The sequence below is a fragment of the Lutjanus erythropterus genome, chromosome 15, assembly GCF_056507025.1.
Source record: "Lutjanus erythropterus isolate fLutEry1 chromosome 15, fLutEry1.hap2, whole genome shotgun sequence".
NCBI classification, from domain to species: domain Eukaryota; kingdom Metazoa; phylum Chordata; class Actinopteri; order Lutjaniformes; family Lutjanidae; genus Lutjanus; species Lutjanus erythropterus.
The window spans coordinates 23,009,794-23,022,019 of NC_139331.1; the positions used below are offsets into that span (position 1 = coordinate 23,009,794).

Below are 12,226 nucleotides of genomic sequence, written 5' to 3' on the forward strand. Positions count from 1 at the left end.
CGACTGGCCTGTTTTCAAAATAAAAGCGTTAGCTGAGCGCAGCCACCAAAATGAACATTTTTCGTACTTATCTCTTCGGAGTGGTTGTGCATTCGCTTTTGCACACCTAAAATAGGGAAACTCCACTCTCCACAATTCCATTGCAGCAAGGATATACTCCGTAGAAGACAATCAAACAATATAAAACTAATTCAATTCAACTTGAAATTTAATTTCCTTAGAATAACTCGACGTATTTTGTTCAAATAAAAAATATAGACCCATGACAATTATTTAAAACATAGTAGTGAAATCTGCTATTGATCTGAATTTTTGATGCATGTAATTTGCAAAAAAAATTCAGCTAGACAACAATTAAATTTAGATTATTAATGCTAAATAAGCAATAACTGACAAGTTGACAAGGTGTAAACTACAGATACAAATAATGTGTTCTTTAAACTTACATATCAAATAACAAAAACACAAACAAATAGATACAAACATATATTTGAGAACTAAAGTGTATTTGAATCATTCAAATAATAGCTTTTTTTTTTTAAATTCAAATAATATGTATTTCAAAGCAGGATCTATATAAAAAATCATATTGTTGCAGTTATAAATATGGCACAGTGATGGAAAGAAAAATACATTTACTTGAGTACTTATACTTTCCATAAGATAAAGTTTAAAAAGTATATATATGAATTTAAATTCTTATTGCACCTTTATATGAAATACCACTTAGCATTTCCCACCACACTATTATTCATTTATTTTAAATCAAATAAAATTTAATTAAATTACATTAAACTAACTATTTAAAAATGAAATAAAATCTAAATTTATTTTCAGTTAATATTATTTAGTTATTGTTTGTTCTTTAATTGACTGAGCACATCTTTGCAATGTTTGCAATGTGCACTTGACCATTTTCCGCTGTGTTATTTATTTACATACTTATTTACGTAATTTTTTTTTAAAAGGTCTTTATTGAGTTTTAACGACTCAAAAAAAGTGTTTTACGCCGCAGACATCCTGTTGCCGTTCACTCGTGCGACCCCGCGTCCCAAAACGCGCGCACCCTTCAGCTCCGGGCGGGACTTCCTCTGGGTTGCGGATGCGATATCAGGGTGAGCAGGCAGAAAGGGCTTGGTCGGGGTGTCACTGGTGTGTCTGTGCGGCTCTGAACGGCAGATAACCGGGCTGACGACGCCGCCGCCGCCGCCGCGCTGCCCGCCGCTGCTGAAGCCCCGTAGATGAAGCTCCTCCTCGGCTATGCTGCCTTGAGAGCGCCGCCGGGAGTACCCGCCCTGCCAACATGTCTGATGTCAACAAGACTGTTCAGAAATGGCACGCCAGTTTTAAGAAAGGCACAGACTTTGACTCGTGGGGACAATTAGTGGAGGCTATAGATGAGTACCAAATGTAAGTTACATTCAACATGTGTGTCCTCTGCACACACACACACACACACACACACACGCACACACAGCTGGATTATCCCGAGCATGCGGCTTCTTTTCCTCTCCTGTCTGTCCTGACATCTGCAGGGAGCTAACGGCATGTAGGAGACTGGCTGCATGATGCCTCCTCTTCACAAGAAGTTATAACCTCCTGTGAGCTGTCAGTCAGCTCTCACAGCAGTAAACAAACCCTACCCATCATGACGTGATGTGGCAGTGGTTGCAGAGGGAGCAGAGACTGTGTGAGTGTGTGTGTGTCTGAGTGTGTGTGTGTGTGTTGCATCCTCACATTCATCCACCAGCACTTTGAGTTGAGGGGAGAGTCCTTTCATGGAAAACCATCCCGAGCTGTGTGCAGTGTGTTTCATTATGTGTCATGCAGCGCAGAAATGGGCCAGTATTCCTCAGAGTATTGAGAAATAGTCAGCCACACCCTCTCTCTCATTGTTGAGGGTGGGTTTTCATCTGTGCAGTGAGGAATGTCTCCTGCTTTCACACAGTATCAGTGCCTCTGCTCAAGATGTTGCCTGCTTTGTCTCATAATTATTATTTTATCTGCTGTTGCACTAATAACGAGACAGAATCTAGAGCCTGACAGCTTCTTCTCTTGGCCGCAAGGGGGCGCGAACATCCATAGTTTTAAAGCCACCTTACATTAAGTTTTACTGCAGAGCTTTAACGCACTTCTGTGTTGCTCTTCAGTCTGGCCAGACAGCTGCAGAAAGAGGTCCAGTCAACAAACTCACCAGACTTCACAGAGGAGCAGAAGGTAATCATTACACCTCTGTTTAACCTCTGCACGGAAAAGTTAGGTATTCTGCATAAACTAACGAGTGCTTTCTTTTTCTTTTTTTTTTTTTCTTTTTTTTCCCTTTTTAAAGAAAACTTTAGGAAAGATTGCAACATGCCTGGAAATGAGAAGTGCCAGTTTACAGGTTTGTGTCTTTGAGAAATATGAGGCAAAACATGGTCTTTATGGAGTATTAGGAGTGCCATAAAAAAAAGAATAAATCTGTAAAATAATAAGAAAATTAATGTGGAAATAAAAGAAACAAAATAATAATAGTAATGGTAATAATAAAAGAAAATAATAATTAAGTAAATGAAAAACATGGAAACATAAAGAGAAATAAATCAGTGTTGAACTATAGACAAATAACCAAGTGTAAGAGAATAATTATTAGTATTTTCTTTTGTTTTCACTTTTTATTAATTTATTTCTGCATACATTTAAATATATATATATTTATTTTAGCATAGAAATGTATTTTTTGTGTTTTTTTCATGTTATTTATTTATTTTGTCCCTTTATTTTTCCTTATTCTTTCCCAAATTGCTTTTCCTTATTGTTTTTTCTATTTAAGAGGCTGGGCTGAAAAAAATAAACCAATACATTTTAAAATAAATAACATACTTATAAAAATAAAAAAATATGATTACCATTTTATATTTTGTTATTTGTCTTTATATTCCCTTATTTATGTATTTTTTTGTTTTTCTTTACACCTCCACAGATTTTAATTATTTATATTATTTTATTTAAAAATACAATAAAATAAGAACGATTATGAAGCTCAAGCTCAAGAGAGTAAGTAGTCATAAGTCCAAACTCTATCAGTGCTAATTCCAAAAAGTGATTTATTTATTTATTTATTTTTAAAACACGTTGCACAACTCTTCTCCAGTTCTCCAAACTTTATTAAACTTTTTAGCCTTCATCAACCACCCTGCAAGCGAGGGAGAAATCTTAAGCGAACTGAAGAAGAATGAAGAGTATTGTTTTTGTTTTGTTTTTTACTTTGTGTGTGTGTGTGTTCTCAAAAATAAATAGTTTATTATTTTTTAATTGTGAACATACATTTTCTGTACATTTTATCTCCCTCTTTGGTGGTTTAAATGCTCACAGACATCGCCACACTGCCAGGGATTTAATTCTGTTGGAGAAAAACTAACTAAATTTTATGGAAGTTGTTATTAATATTATTTTCATTTTACAAAAAAATAAATTCAAACTATATAGAATAAAAAAAAAGTCAGAATGGGACCAAGACAAAAAAAAAAAAAAAGTCAGTTTCACTTTTTTCACATTTTTAAGATTTTTTTTTAAGAACTTCACAAAAATTAAGTAAATTTTTTGAAGGCAGTCAGTTCCCTATGTTTTTAAGGAAGATCAACTTGATAGATTTTAGAGTGAGTTCACTCCTGCTCTGGTCATTATAGTCTCCAAATTCCCAGGGACAATATTGAGGACAAGGCGTCCGTGTCCTCAGTGGTGACCCTGCACAGACTGCTGCTCATCTAAAGATGTACAGTCTTAAATGTGTCATTTGTCTTTTCTTCTGTAGTGCACACAGTCAAAGGAGGATTTCAAGTTAGAAGAACTGAAGAAACTGGAAACCAGTAAGTGTCTTGACTGGGAATTGATTTAATTCACTTGTTAATCCTGCCGTCATGACCTGGGTGTTCAGATCCTACTCACAATTTTTCCTCTTTTGTCAACAGTAATTCAAAATATACTGACCTACAACAAAGAATTTCCCTTTGATGTCCAGCCGGTGCCCTTAAGGTAAAAATATCCTTCATTAAATATTTCATGTTGCCACTGTTCTGGGCTGACATTTTACAGCACATCCTGCTGGAGTGTGGAAGTTTATTCATTAACTTTGGATCAGCGTGTGAGACAAAATTATCTCAACCCGAAGCCCTCTTCCCAAAACTTTCCAGAGTTCTTATCTTTACATTTACATCAGTTTTTCACAGTCAAAATAGTTTGTAACTACTTTTAGAGCTGTTTGTAACTTTGCACTGTCTCAGTAATCGTTGCACGGTCCTGTGCTGTTTGTACGTGGTTGCACATGTGCACTTTATGAATTCTTGTATATGTTTGTGTATTCTTAGTTAGTTCAGTGCTGTTATGTGTCGGACCACGATCCTGGAGGAGAATTGATTTTATCTGACTGTGTTGGAGCTTCATATATATAACCTATATATAACCTTCAAAAAGGTGTTTTTGTGTGACTTAATTTAAAAGTGGAGTCCATTTCTATTAAATGTATTTTTTCAATTGCTTAATTAATTTAGAAATAATTACTTTTGAGGGAAAATGTAATGGTTTTCAGAAGCTGATTGGTCCCTGCTACACCTAAACTTATATTCTAAATAATTTTCAATAATTTTTCTTTTTGTTTATTTGTTGGACTGTGATTTATTTGACTTCCTCTGGCTTCTAAAAATGGTTAAAAAAAAAAAAAAAAAAACAAGGAAAAAACACTTTGTTGAAGTGGTCACAACCACTGACTGTAATAAGGGTGGACGCTGCGTTTCCACTTCCTCCCAGTGTACAAAAGTGAAACCAAAATATCCATGCAAGAGTAATAACGGTTGGAGCTGCGGTATCGAGGTCACTCCCATTCAGCCGGCTCAGAGCTCAGCTGTCAATCATAGTGTGAAACCCCCTTTTTATGTAACCAAAAAACTAATTAAAACCAAACTGATCTGAAAAATAACACTTGAACAAAGATCAGTGTGATAAGAGCTACTTTAAACAACAGAAACCATCGTTGGGAAAATTTTATTTGACGATCAAGATGCTTTGGCTTCACTTTTGGGGAGCTGTTTCCTCTTTACATGTGTCAGTGGTCACAACCTGCAACAGTGCTTCATTTTACGTAATCAGAAGCGAAAATGATAGTGATCAGATAGTATCTAATCTGACCTAGATGAAATCCTCAAACCTTTTCTCTCTGTTGTCAGGAAAATCCTCGCTCCAGGCGAAGAGGAGAACCTGGAGCTGGAGGAGGAGGAGGATGCTGCGGCAGGAGCAGGTTCTACAGAAGCTTTCCCCCCGCGAGCCCCCGGTACAGTACCGTGCTCCTGTCGATAATAAACGGTTAATCATCCGTTCGGGATGTTGGACTTGTTGTGTCATGTCATCACGTTGTCCTGTTTTTAGAGGGCTGTTTGACTGTGTGTGTGTGTGTTTCTGTTCTCTCTGTCGGTGCTGTGCATGGCTTCGTCGCTCATTCCTGCCTGTCTGCTTCATTTGCAGCTTCGCAAGGTACGGCTTTATCAACGCACAGCATCTGAGATTGTTCTCTGCTGCACGACAGACGTGTTTTTTATCAGTTTATCCTGTCATTCAGAATTAATTTTGAGCTGAAGGGTAAAATGTGTAGACTTTGGTTTTCCGCTTCAACAACAAAGAGCTGCAGTCCCTTCCCTTAATAAAGCTTTAATTAGGGTTATTAATTGCATTATTTTATTATTAGTATTTTTATTATTATTATTATTATGTAATTAAATAGCAAAATAAAAGTTCTGGGGGGTAGGTGGCGTGCATATATGTACAGGATGTACATGTATGATGATATCGTGAGGGACTGCTATGATTGCTTGAAGTCACGGGAAAATACAATGATTGGTCAAATTTGCAGAAAAGTTTCGAGGGTTGGACAAAATTGCAAGGTTGTGCAGAATTAACGGGGATTTGCGTTAACTGTTGCAGTAGTAACATCGCACCTTCCTGGAGGGACTGGCTATTTCTAGGTCTGTGAAAAGCCTTAGTCTTAACACTAAGGTAAGAAGACAACTTAAGAGATTTTATGCGGCGCTCCTAAGTGAACCCCTTAGCTATTTTTCTTAGGGGAAAAACAAACAGGTGCAACCAGGGACAGATGTTTCTATTAGGAGATGGAGCAAATGGAGCAAAAAAAAAAAAGGAGAGTAAATGATCGATGTAATGTGGGCAGAGACACAACTCCAGATGAAGTCCAGTGTTGTCCCATGTCTGCCAGATGTGTAGACAGGCAACTGTTTGCTAACAGATTTGACATCACAACTTTATGAGGTGATCAAACAGGATGTCAGTGTTGTGTTTTAAGTGCCCCTAAAACATGAACACAGCTTTAATATATGGCCAGGAACACCCATCGTTAGCGACTGATAAAGGCCATCTTCAAGAACAGAAAGCCAGCAGAACAGACACTAACCATGGAGTGGGGCGGGGCATCAGCTTCATATAACGGTTTTAATTTTCAATATTCAAATATTTACTTGACACTGAAGCCTATAAAAACATGCCACTGAAAATCGTTGTCTGCCTGCGGCTAAACTTTGGTCCCAGGGATTTCACCGTCATCTATCGTTATGGTAACTGTTGACGTCTGTAACCTTTGTCCTCTACAGGTACTTTGTTGCCACGGTTACCTTCAGAGCCCGGGATGTCACTGCTTACAATAAAGATTGAAAAAATTGGGTTGAAGGATGCCGGGCAGTGCATCGATCCTTACATGACCATTAGTGTCAAAGGTAACGATCCCATCTCATTCTGCACATTTGAGACGTGTTGTTTGGGTTAAAGTGAGCAGTGCGGTGAAGCGGTGAAGACCTCCACAGCTGCTGGTCTGACCTGAGTACAGCCACACCCGCTCCTCTGCTGTGGTGGTTCCTCTTCTCTCCCACTGCACACTAAAGAAAAGCCTCTCATGTAGTGCTTACAGCAGCAGTTCCTTACAGAGTTTGTTATTGCTGTATTAAAAAAAAAAATGTCCGTTCTGTGTTTCTGTGCCTGCAGATTTGAACGGTGTAGACTTGAACCCAGTGCAGGACACCCCTGTAGCCACCAGGAAGGAAGACACCTACATTCACTTCAGTGTGGACGTGGAGATCCAGAGACACGTGGAGAAATTACCAAAAGGTAAGGCCTGACAGCTGAAGTGACAAAATACATTAATCTCAAAAAAGAGAAGAGGTGCTTTGTACTAAAATGAGTCGATTCAATATTGGTATAAGAGCTTGATATTGGGTATCTGACTCACGATGCTGATCTACATTCTGAGTAATGCTGTACGTTTGCCATGTGTTTTTTGTAAACACGACACTGGTCAGTGTCAACTAATGTGTGAACTAATTTTCCACTTCTACTCTGTATTTGCACTTAATATAAGTGAATCATTTTCCAAGATATTGCCTGTACAAGCCGCCTCACTCATGGTGTAACAATAAACAGCACAAAAATGGCAATTACCAACATGACCCACTAATTTCTAAACAAGCAAATTACAAAGACACTACAGACATTTGCATTTTGGACCGTAAAAAAAGCAAGCTGAAACTCTCAGAAATGCATCATGGGGTGATTATGCAAATGAGGCTCTTCTCTCACCTACCAGCTGTGAATGTGATTGTCCTTAGCCATAATCCATGCCATTACATAAGTTACATTACACAAACTACACATGCTTTCCAGACTGAAGTTCATTTTCAGCCTCATACTACTACTACTACTAATACTAATACTGATAATACTAAACAGCAAGAAAAGTGAGCACTGGTATCTGTACAGTATCAGTATTAGCAGGTATTCAAATTCAGATATGGGACGGGAACTGAAAAAAAGTGAACCGGTACATCTCTACACATCTCTCTGTGAACAATAAAACGCAGAGCAAAATCCATCATTTCTACTACAAATGGACCAACAACCTATCGATAGCCACGCAGTATATGTACACACACACATACAGACACACTCTTCACAGCAAGTGCCACAGACACATACAGTTAAAAAGTATCAACAGATGAACCAAAAATATACAGGATGAGGTCAGTGTTATTTTTAAGTGTTACTGAGATCCAGTTTGTTTCAAAATTGAGACCAGGCTGGAAAATGAGTAAGACTACTGGTGAAGTAATTATTAAGTCTCAACTCTCCCATTCATGTCTTTAAGCCTACTGTACATATTTGCAATGATTTGTTGGTTTCGCAGAATCAGCAAGGTAAAAAAAAAACAAAAAAACATTGGCACCAACTTGAGCGATCTTGGCTGTGTTCATCAAGTTAGAGCCACCATCCAACACCCTCCTCATGCAGAGTCTCAGCTCCTGCCATCAGGGTGGAGGCACACGTTCCCTGAGAGGGCTAAATTAAATAGATATCTGAGATCATTTGTTCCCTCAGCTTTTGAGCTATTGTTCTTCAACAAACTGAAGGCCTAGTTGGTTTAAACAAAGATCTGATGGACTCTTAAGAGCTTTAATAGTTCTTAACAACTTTATTATGATGACATCTAATGTGTTTTCATATGTATTTATGCCACTAATGCTTCACCAAATGCTTCTTTGGGATAATAAAGTCTATCCAATCCAATCCGATTCCAGGAGCAGCTATCTTCTTTGAATTCAAGCACTACAAACCTAAAAAGAGGTTTACCAGCACAAAATGTTTTGCCTTCATGGAAATGGACGAGATCAAACCCGGCCCCATCGTAATCGAACTGTGAGTCGTCTGACGTATCTGTTGTTTTTTAATGATTTGAGGGATTCCTTTGTTGTCTTTTGAAATAAGAAGTACACACTGTATCGTCTTGAATTGCAGGTACAAGAAGCCCACAGACTTCAAGAGGAAGAAACTGCAGCTTCTAACAAAGAAACAGCTCTATCTTCATCTTCATCAGACGTTACACAAGGACAGCTAAGTCGGAGCACGTCTTGAACTTTGAACCACCTCGTTTAATCTCTCTCTTACATCCACATCCAGCAACATGTGGTGCTCCACCTCATCACGCATCCAGCAATACTAAGTCGAGGTTGTAGTCATTTCTTTTCCCAGGAGTATATGAAGAAAGTAAAGGGAACTGAGCCAAACATTAGTCACGTCAGCTCAGACTGCCACATTTGTTTCACATTTTTTGTACTCTTCTCCGTATTTTGTTATTAAGTTGTGTTGCAGGAAACTCCTCTCCAAAAACCCTTAAAATAAGTTTGTTTGGAGCAGTTAGAAATAAGGGGCTCTCATTTTACAGTCCCCAGTCTTCCTTAGCTCACTGATTTTGGGAAACAGGGACACAATGTGAGTTACTGCAGGTGCTTAATTTGAGTCTTAATAGAACTTGACTCTATGATGTGTTTGTGCTGTTGGACTTTGGAGTCCCAAGTTAAATTTTGCAAATTATTAAAAGCAACTAGAGTTGCCAAACTATTTGATGAAGTCATGGCAGAGTTTCTAAAATCACTGTCTGAGTAAATAACACACAAACAGCAACACTGTTTGCTCCGTCAATCCACCAAAAGTTATTAAATTCTGTCACAGTCCAGAATGGGTTGAAGAGTTTGGAGTGTACCATAATTCTAAACTTTAAAAAAAAAAAAAAAGGTTAATTACATTTGCAAAGTAAATAGTGATGAATAATTTACAGAAGAGTATTATGTCCAGGGGAAAAAAAGAAAGGAGGAAAGTTTTTTTTTGGTAAATTTTGCATTTTGAGAATAAAGTCGAAATATTAAGAATAAATTTGAAATACTATTTTGTCTTTATTCTTGAAATAATATTTCAACTTTATTCTGACATTTCTACTTTATTATTGAGATGCAAAACGGAAAAAAAATCCTCCTCATTTTTACCAGATGCCTGGTCCTAATATGCTTCTTAACTGTATTGTAGAATTTAATTACGAAATATTTTTAAAAGGCTATTAAATCAAACTATATATTAATCTATTGACTAATGTGTCTGTCTGACTTAAACGGTACCACCTCACAATGTTTTCTGCTTTAACATTTACAGTTTCCATTTTGTGCTTTCTTTAATATTAGCCTGTGCTAAGTGATTTTTTTTTTTGGCCACTCGGGGGGAGCAGATACAAGCTGTAAACTCAAAATTGATATATCATCACCTTTTAATTTGCTGTGGTGCAAATCAACATTGGCAATTATTTGGAGTCATTTTTGTGTCCTACTTTACCTACAAGTAAAGCTGTCTGTCCATCAGGGAAATCAGTGAATAAATTTATAAACGTTGTGTTCGTGTGCAGTAATCAGTGAGGTCTGACCCCAGAAACAGCCACTCAGGAGGTGCGACTCATGTGCATCCTCCTGTGAGCGTCTGCGTGTCTGCAGCTGGCTGCTAAATTCTCCGTCATGCGCACCAGCGAGCTTTAAGTTAGCTGTATAGTTTTGTGATAATTCTCTGTGGGCTTGTCACTATGAGCTACACCTTTAACATTATATTATAATGCAAAATAAAACTTATTGCAGCGGTAATTTAAAGCAGCAGACTGTTTGGCCAGCTGTTACGTGTTGGCAGGAATCACTGCTGCCCTGTGGGTTGGACGACTTTAAACTTTTGGGTGACACTATGCTCACACATCTTTAAATTAAGGAGATGTCTTCATATTATAGCTATCATAAAATGGAAACTGTAAATTGGTTTTATGTAATAATATACACTAAAAGTCAACGATTGTCCTGATGGCTCACTCAGACACTGTAATGGTTTGGTGTAAAGTCACAGACCGTAATCAATTCAGTGGTGGCATTTATAATACTACATGGTGCAATTATATGTTCATTATATATTTTTTATATTTCATAGCTTTGATTTAAAGGCCAGATCTCTATATAATACTTGTTTCTGCCCAGAACTGATGAGATTATGACCAAGTAGCAAGTAAATGTCCCCATAATCCTGACAGTCTTTACAGTGTCAGTGTGTTCTCAAATGCTTTAGTGTTTAAATGTTTTTTTTTAAGTGCATAAACAGGTTGCAGCATGGTTTGCATGCTGTGGATGTGTATCCTGTTTTCAGTGTGAGTGGCCCAGATGTTTTAACACCTGTTCCCCCTCCTAAACAAGCAGAAATGCAGTGTTCAGGCTGGACTATTCAGAATTTTATCACCTGCCAGGAAGTGTTTTTAAATCTAGTGTTACTTTGCAGATCAGGTGTTTTTATGTATAGTTATATTTGACCAGTGCTTACATAGGACTACGTCTAGAGGATGCATCTTTATCGGCAGTCAAAGGACAGGAATTGTACTCTTGGACTGATTTTTTTTTTTTTTTTAATAATCTCAAATTGTTACTCAGAAAAGCCCAATACTTTTATTTTGAAATTTCACATCACCCTGTTATAAAGGGCTTTTTCTTTTGAAAAGAATGAAGTTGCATGTAACTTTTTTGTTTCCATTCTGACTTTGCAGATGTTCTCCTTCACTAAAAAACATCTACATTGTAATATTTGATTTTAGATTTTATTTTTTTAATACTGTCACAATATTCAGGACTGTAAATTAACTGTAAGATACACTAACTGATGAGTATACAGTAACTGTGTGTGTGTATGAAGCACTATGACGTGGGAGGACTGAGACCTGTGGAGTGTTTTAGTTTGGATGACAGACTGAGGGGGAATTGTATCAAACATTTACAATGCTTTTAATTTCTAATAAACTACAAATGAAGCAGTTTGGTCGAAAATTTAATCCAGACCACTATACGGTGAATTGACTGCATGTTCAGTATGTGTAATACAAATATTAAGCTCCTGAACGTTACTTATTATTGATCTATTGAGGACTGATGATTATGGAGTCATAGAAGTGCCAAAGAAACTAATACAGCTGTAAAAGAATAGGAAGACAATAAGTGTGGAAATATAAAGAGGAATAAATAAAAGAATAAGTAGATAAAGTAAAGAAATAAATAAGGACATAAAATATGAAAATATAAAGAGGAATAAAAGACTGTTAAGAAAAAAAAGGAAATACAGAGGAATATGTAAAGTATAAATAAAGTATGTAAATATGAAGATGAATCAATAAAATAAAGCAGTAAAGAAAATGTGGCAATATAAAGACAAAAATATTTTTTTTCACAATTATTTGCTTTTTCTCGGTTTTTAAAAAACATTTATCTGAATATAAATTACTAATTTTTCTGTAGATTTGTAAAAGTCTTTGTGATGTTATTTTATTTTACTCTTACGAACTCCATGACTCCAAAGC

The 12,226-nt window shown here is 36.9% G+C and overlaps 1 protein-coding gene across 2 annotated transcripts; it reads left to right on the forward strand.

Annotated features, from left to right (window-relative positions):
• The first annotated feature begins 982 nt into the window (after window positions 1-982).
• Window positions 983-11,687, forward strand: aida (axin interactor, dorsalization associated). 2 transcript variants are annotated; one of them, XM_084737864.1, is made up of 11 exons: window positions 983-1,410; window positions 2,151-2,217; window positions 2,330-2,383; window positions 3,794-3,848; window positions 3,951-4,014; window positions 5,202-5,305; window positions 5,497-5,505; window positions 6,633-6,755; window positions 7,021-7,143; window positions 8,607-8,724; window positions 8,824-11,687. In XM_084737864.1, the coding sequence occupies exons 1-11, from the start codon at window positions 1,304-1,306 to the stop codon at window positions 8,921-8,923; spliced, it is 924 nt and encodes a 307-aa protein (XP_084593990.1). In that variant the 5' UTR covers window positions 983-1,303; the 3' UTR covers window positions 8,924-11,687. The 2 variants fall into 2 exon arrangements, with proteins under 2 accessions (XP_084593990.1, XP_084593992.1); XM_084737866.1 differs by lacking the exon at window positions 5,497-5,505 and having other exon boundaries at window positions 990-1,410.
• The last annotated feature ends 539 nt before the right edge of the window (window positions 11,688-12,226 follow it).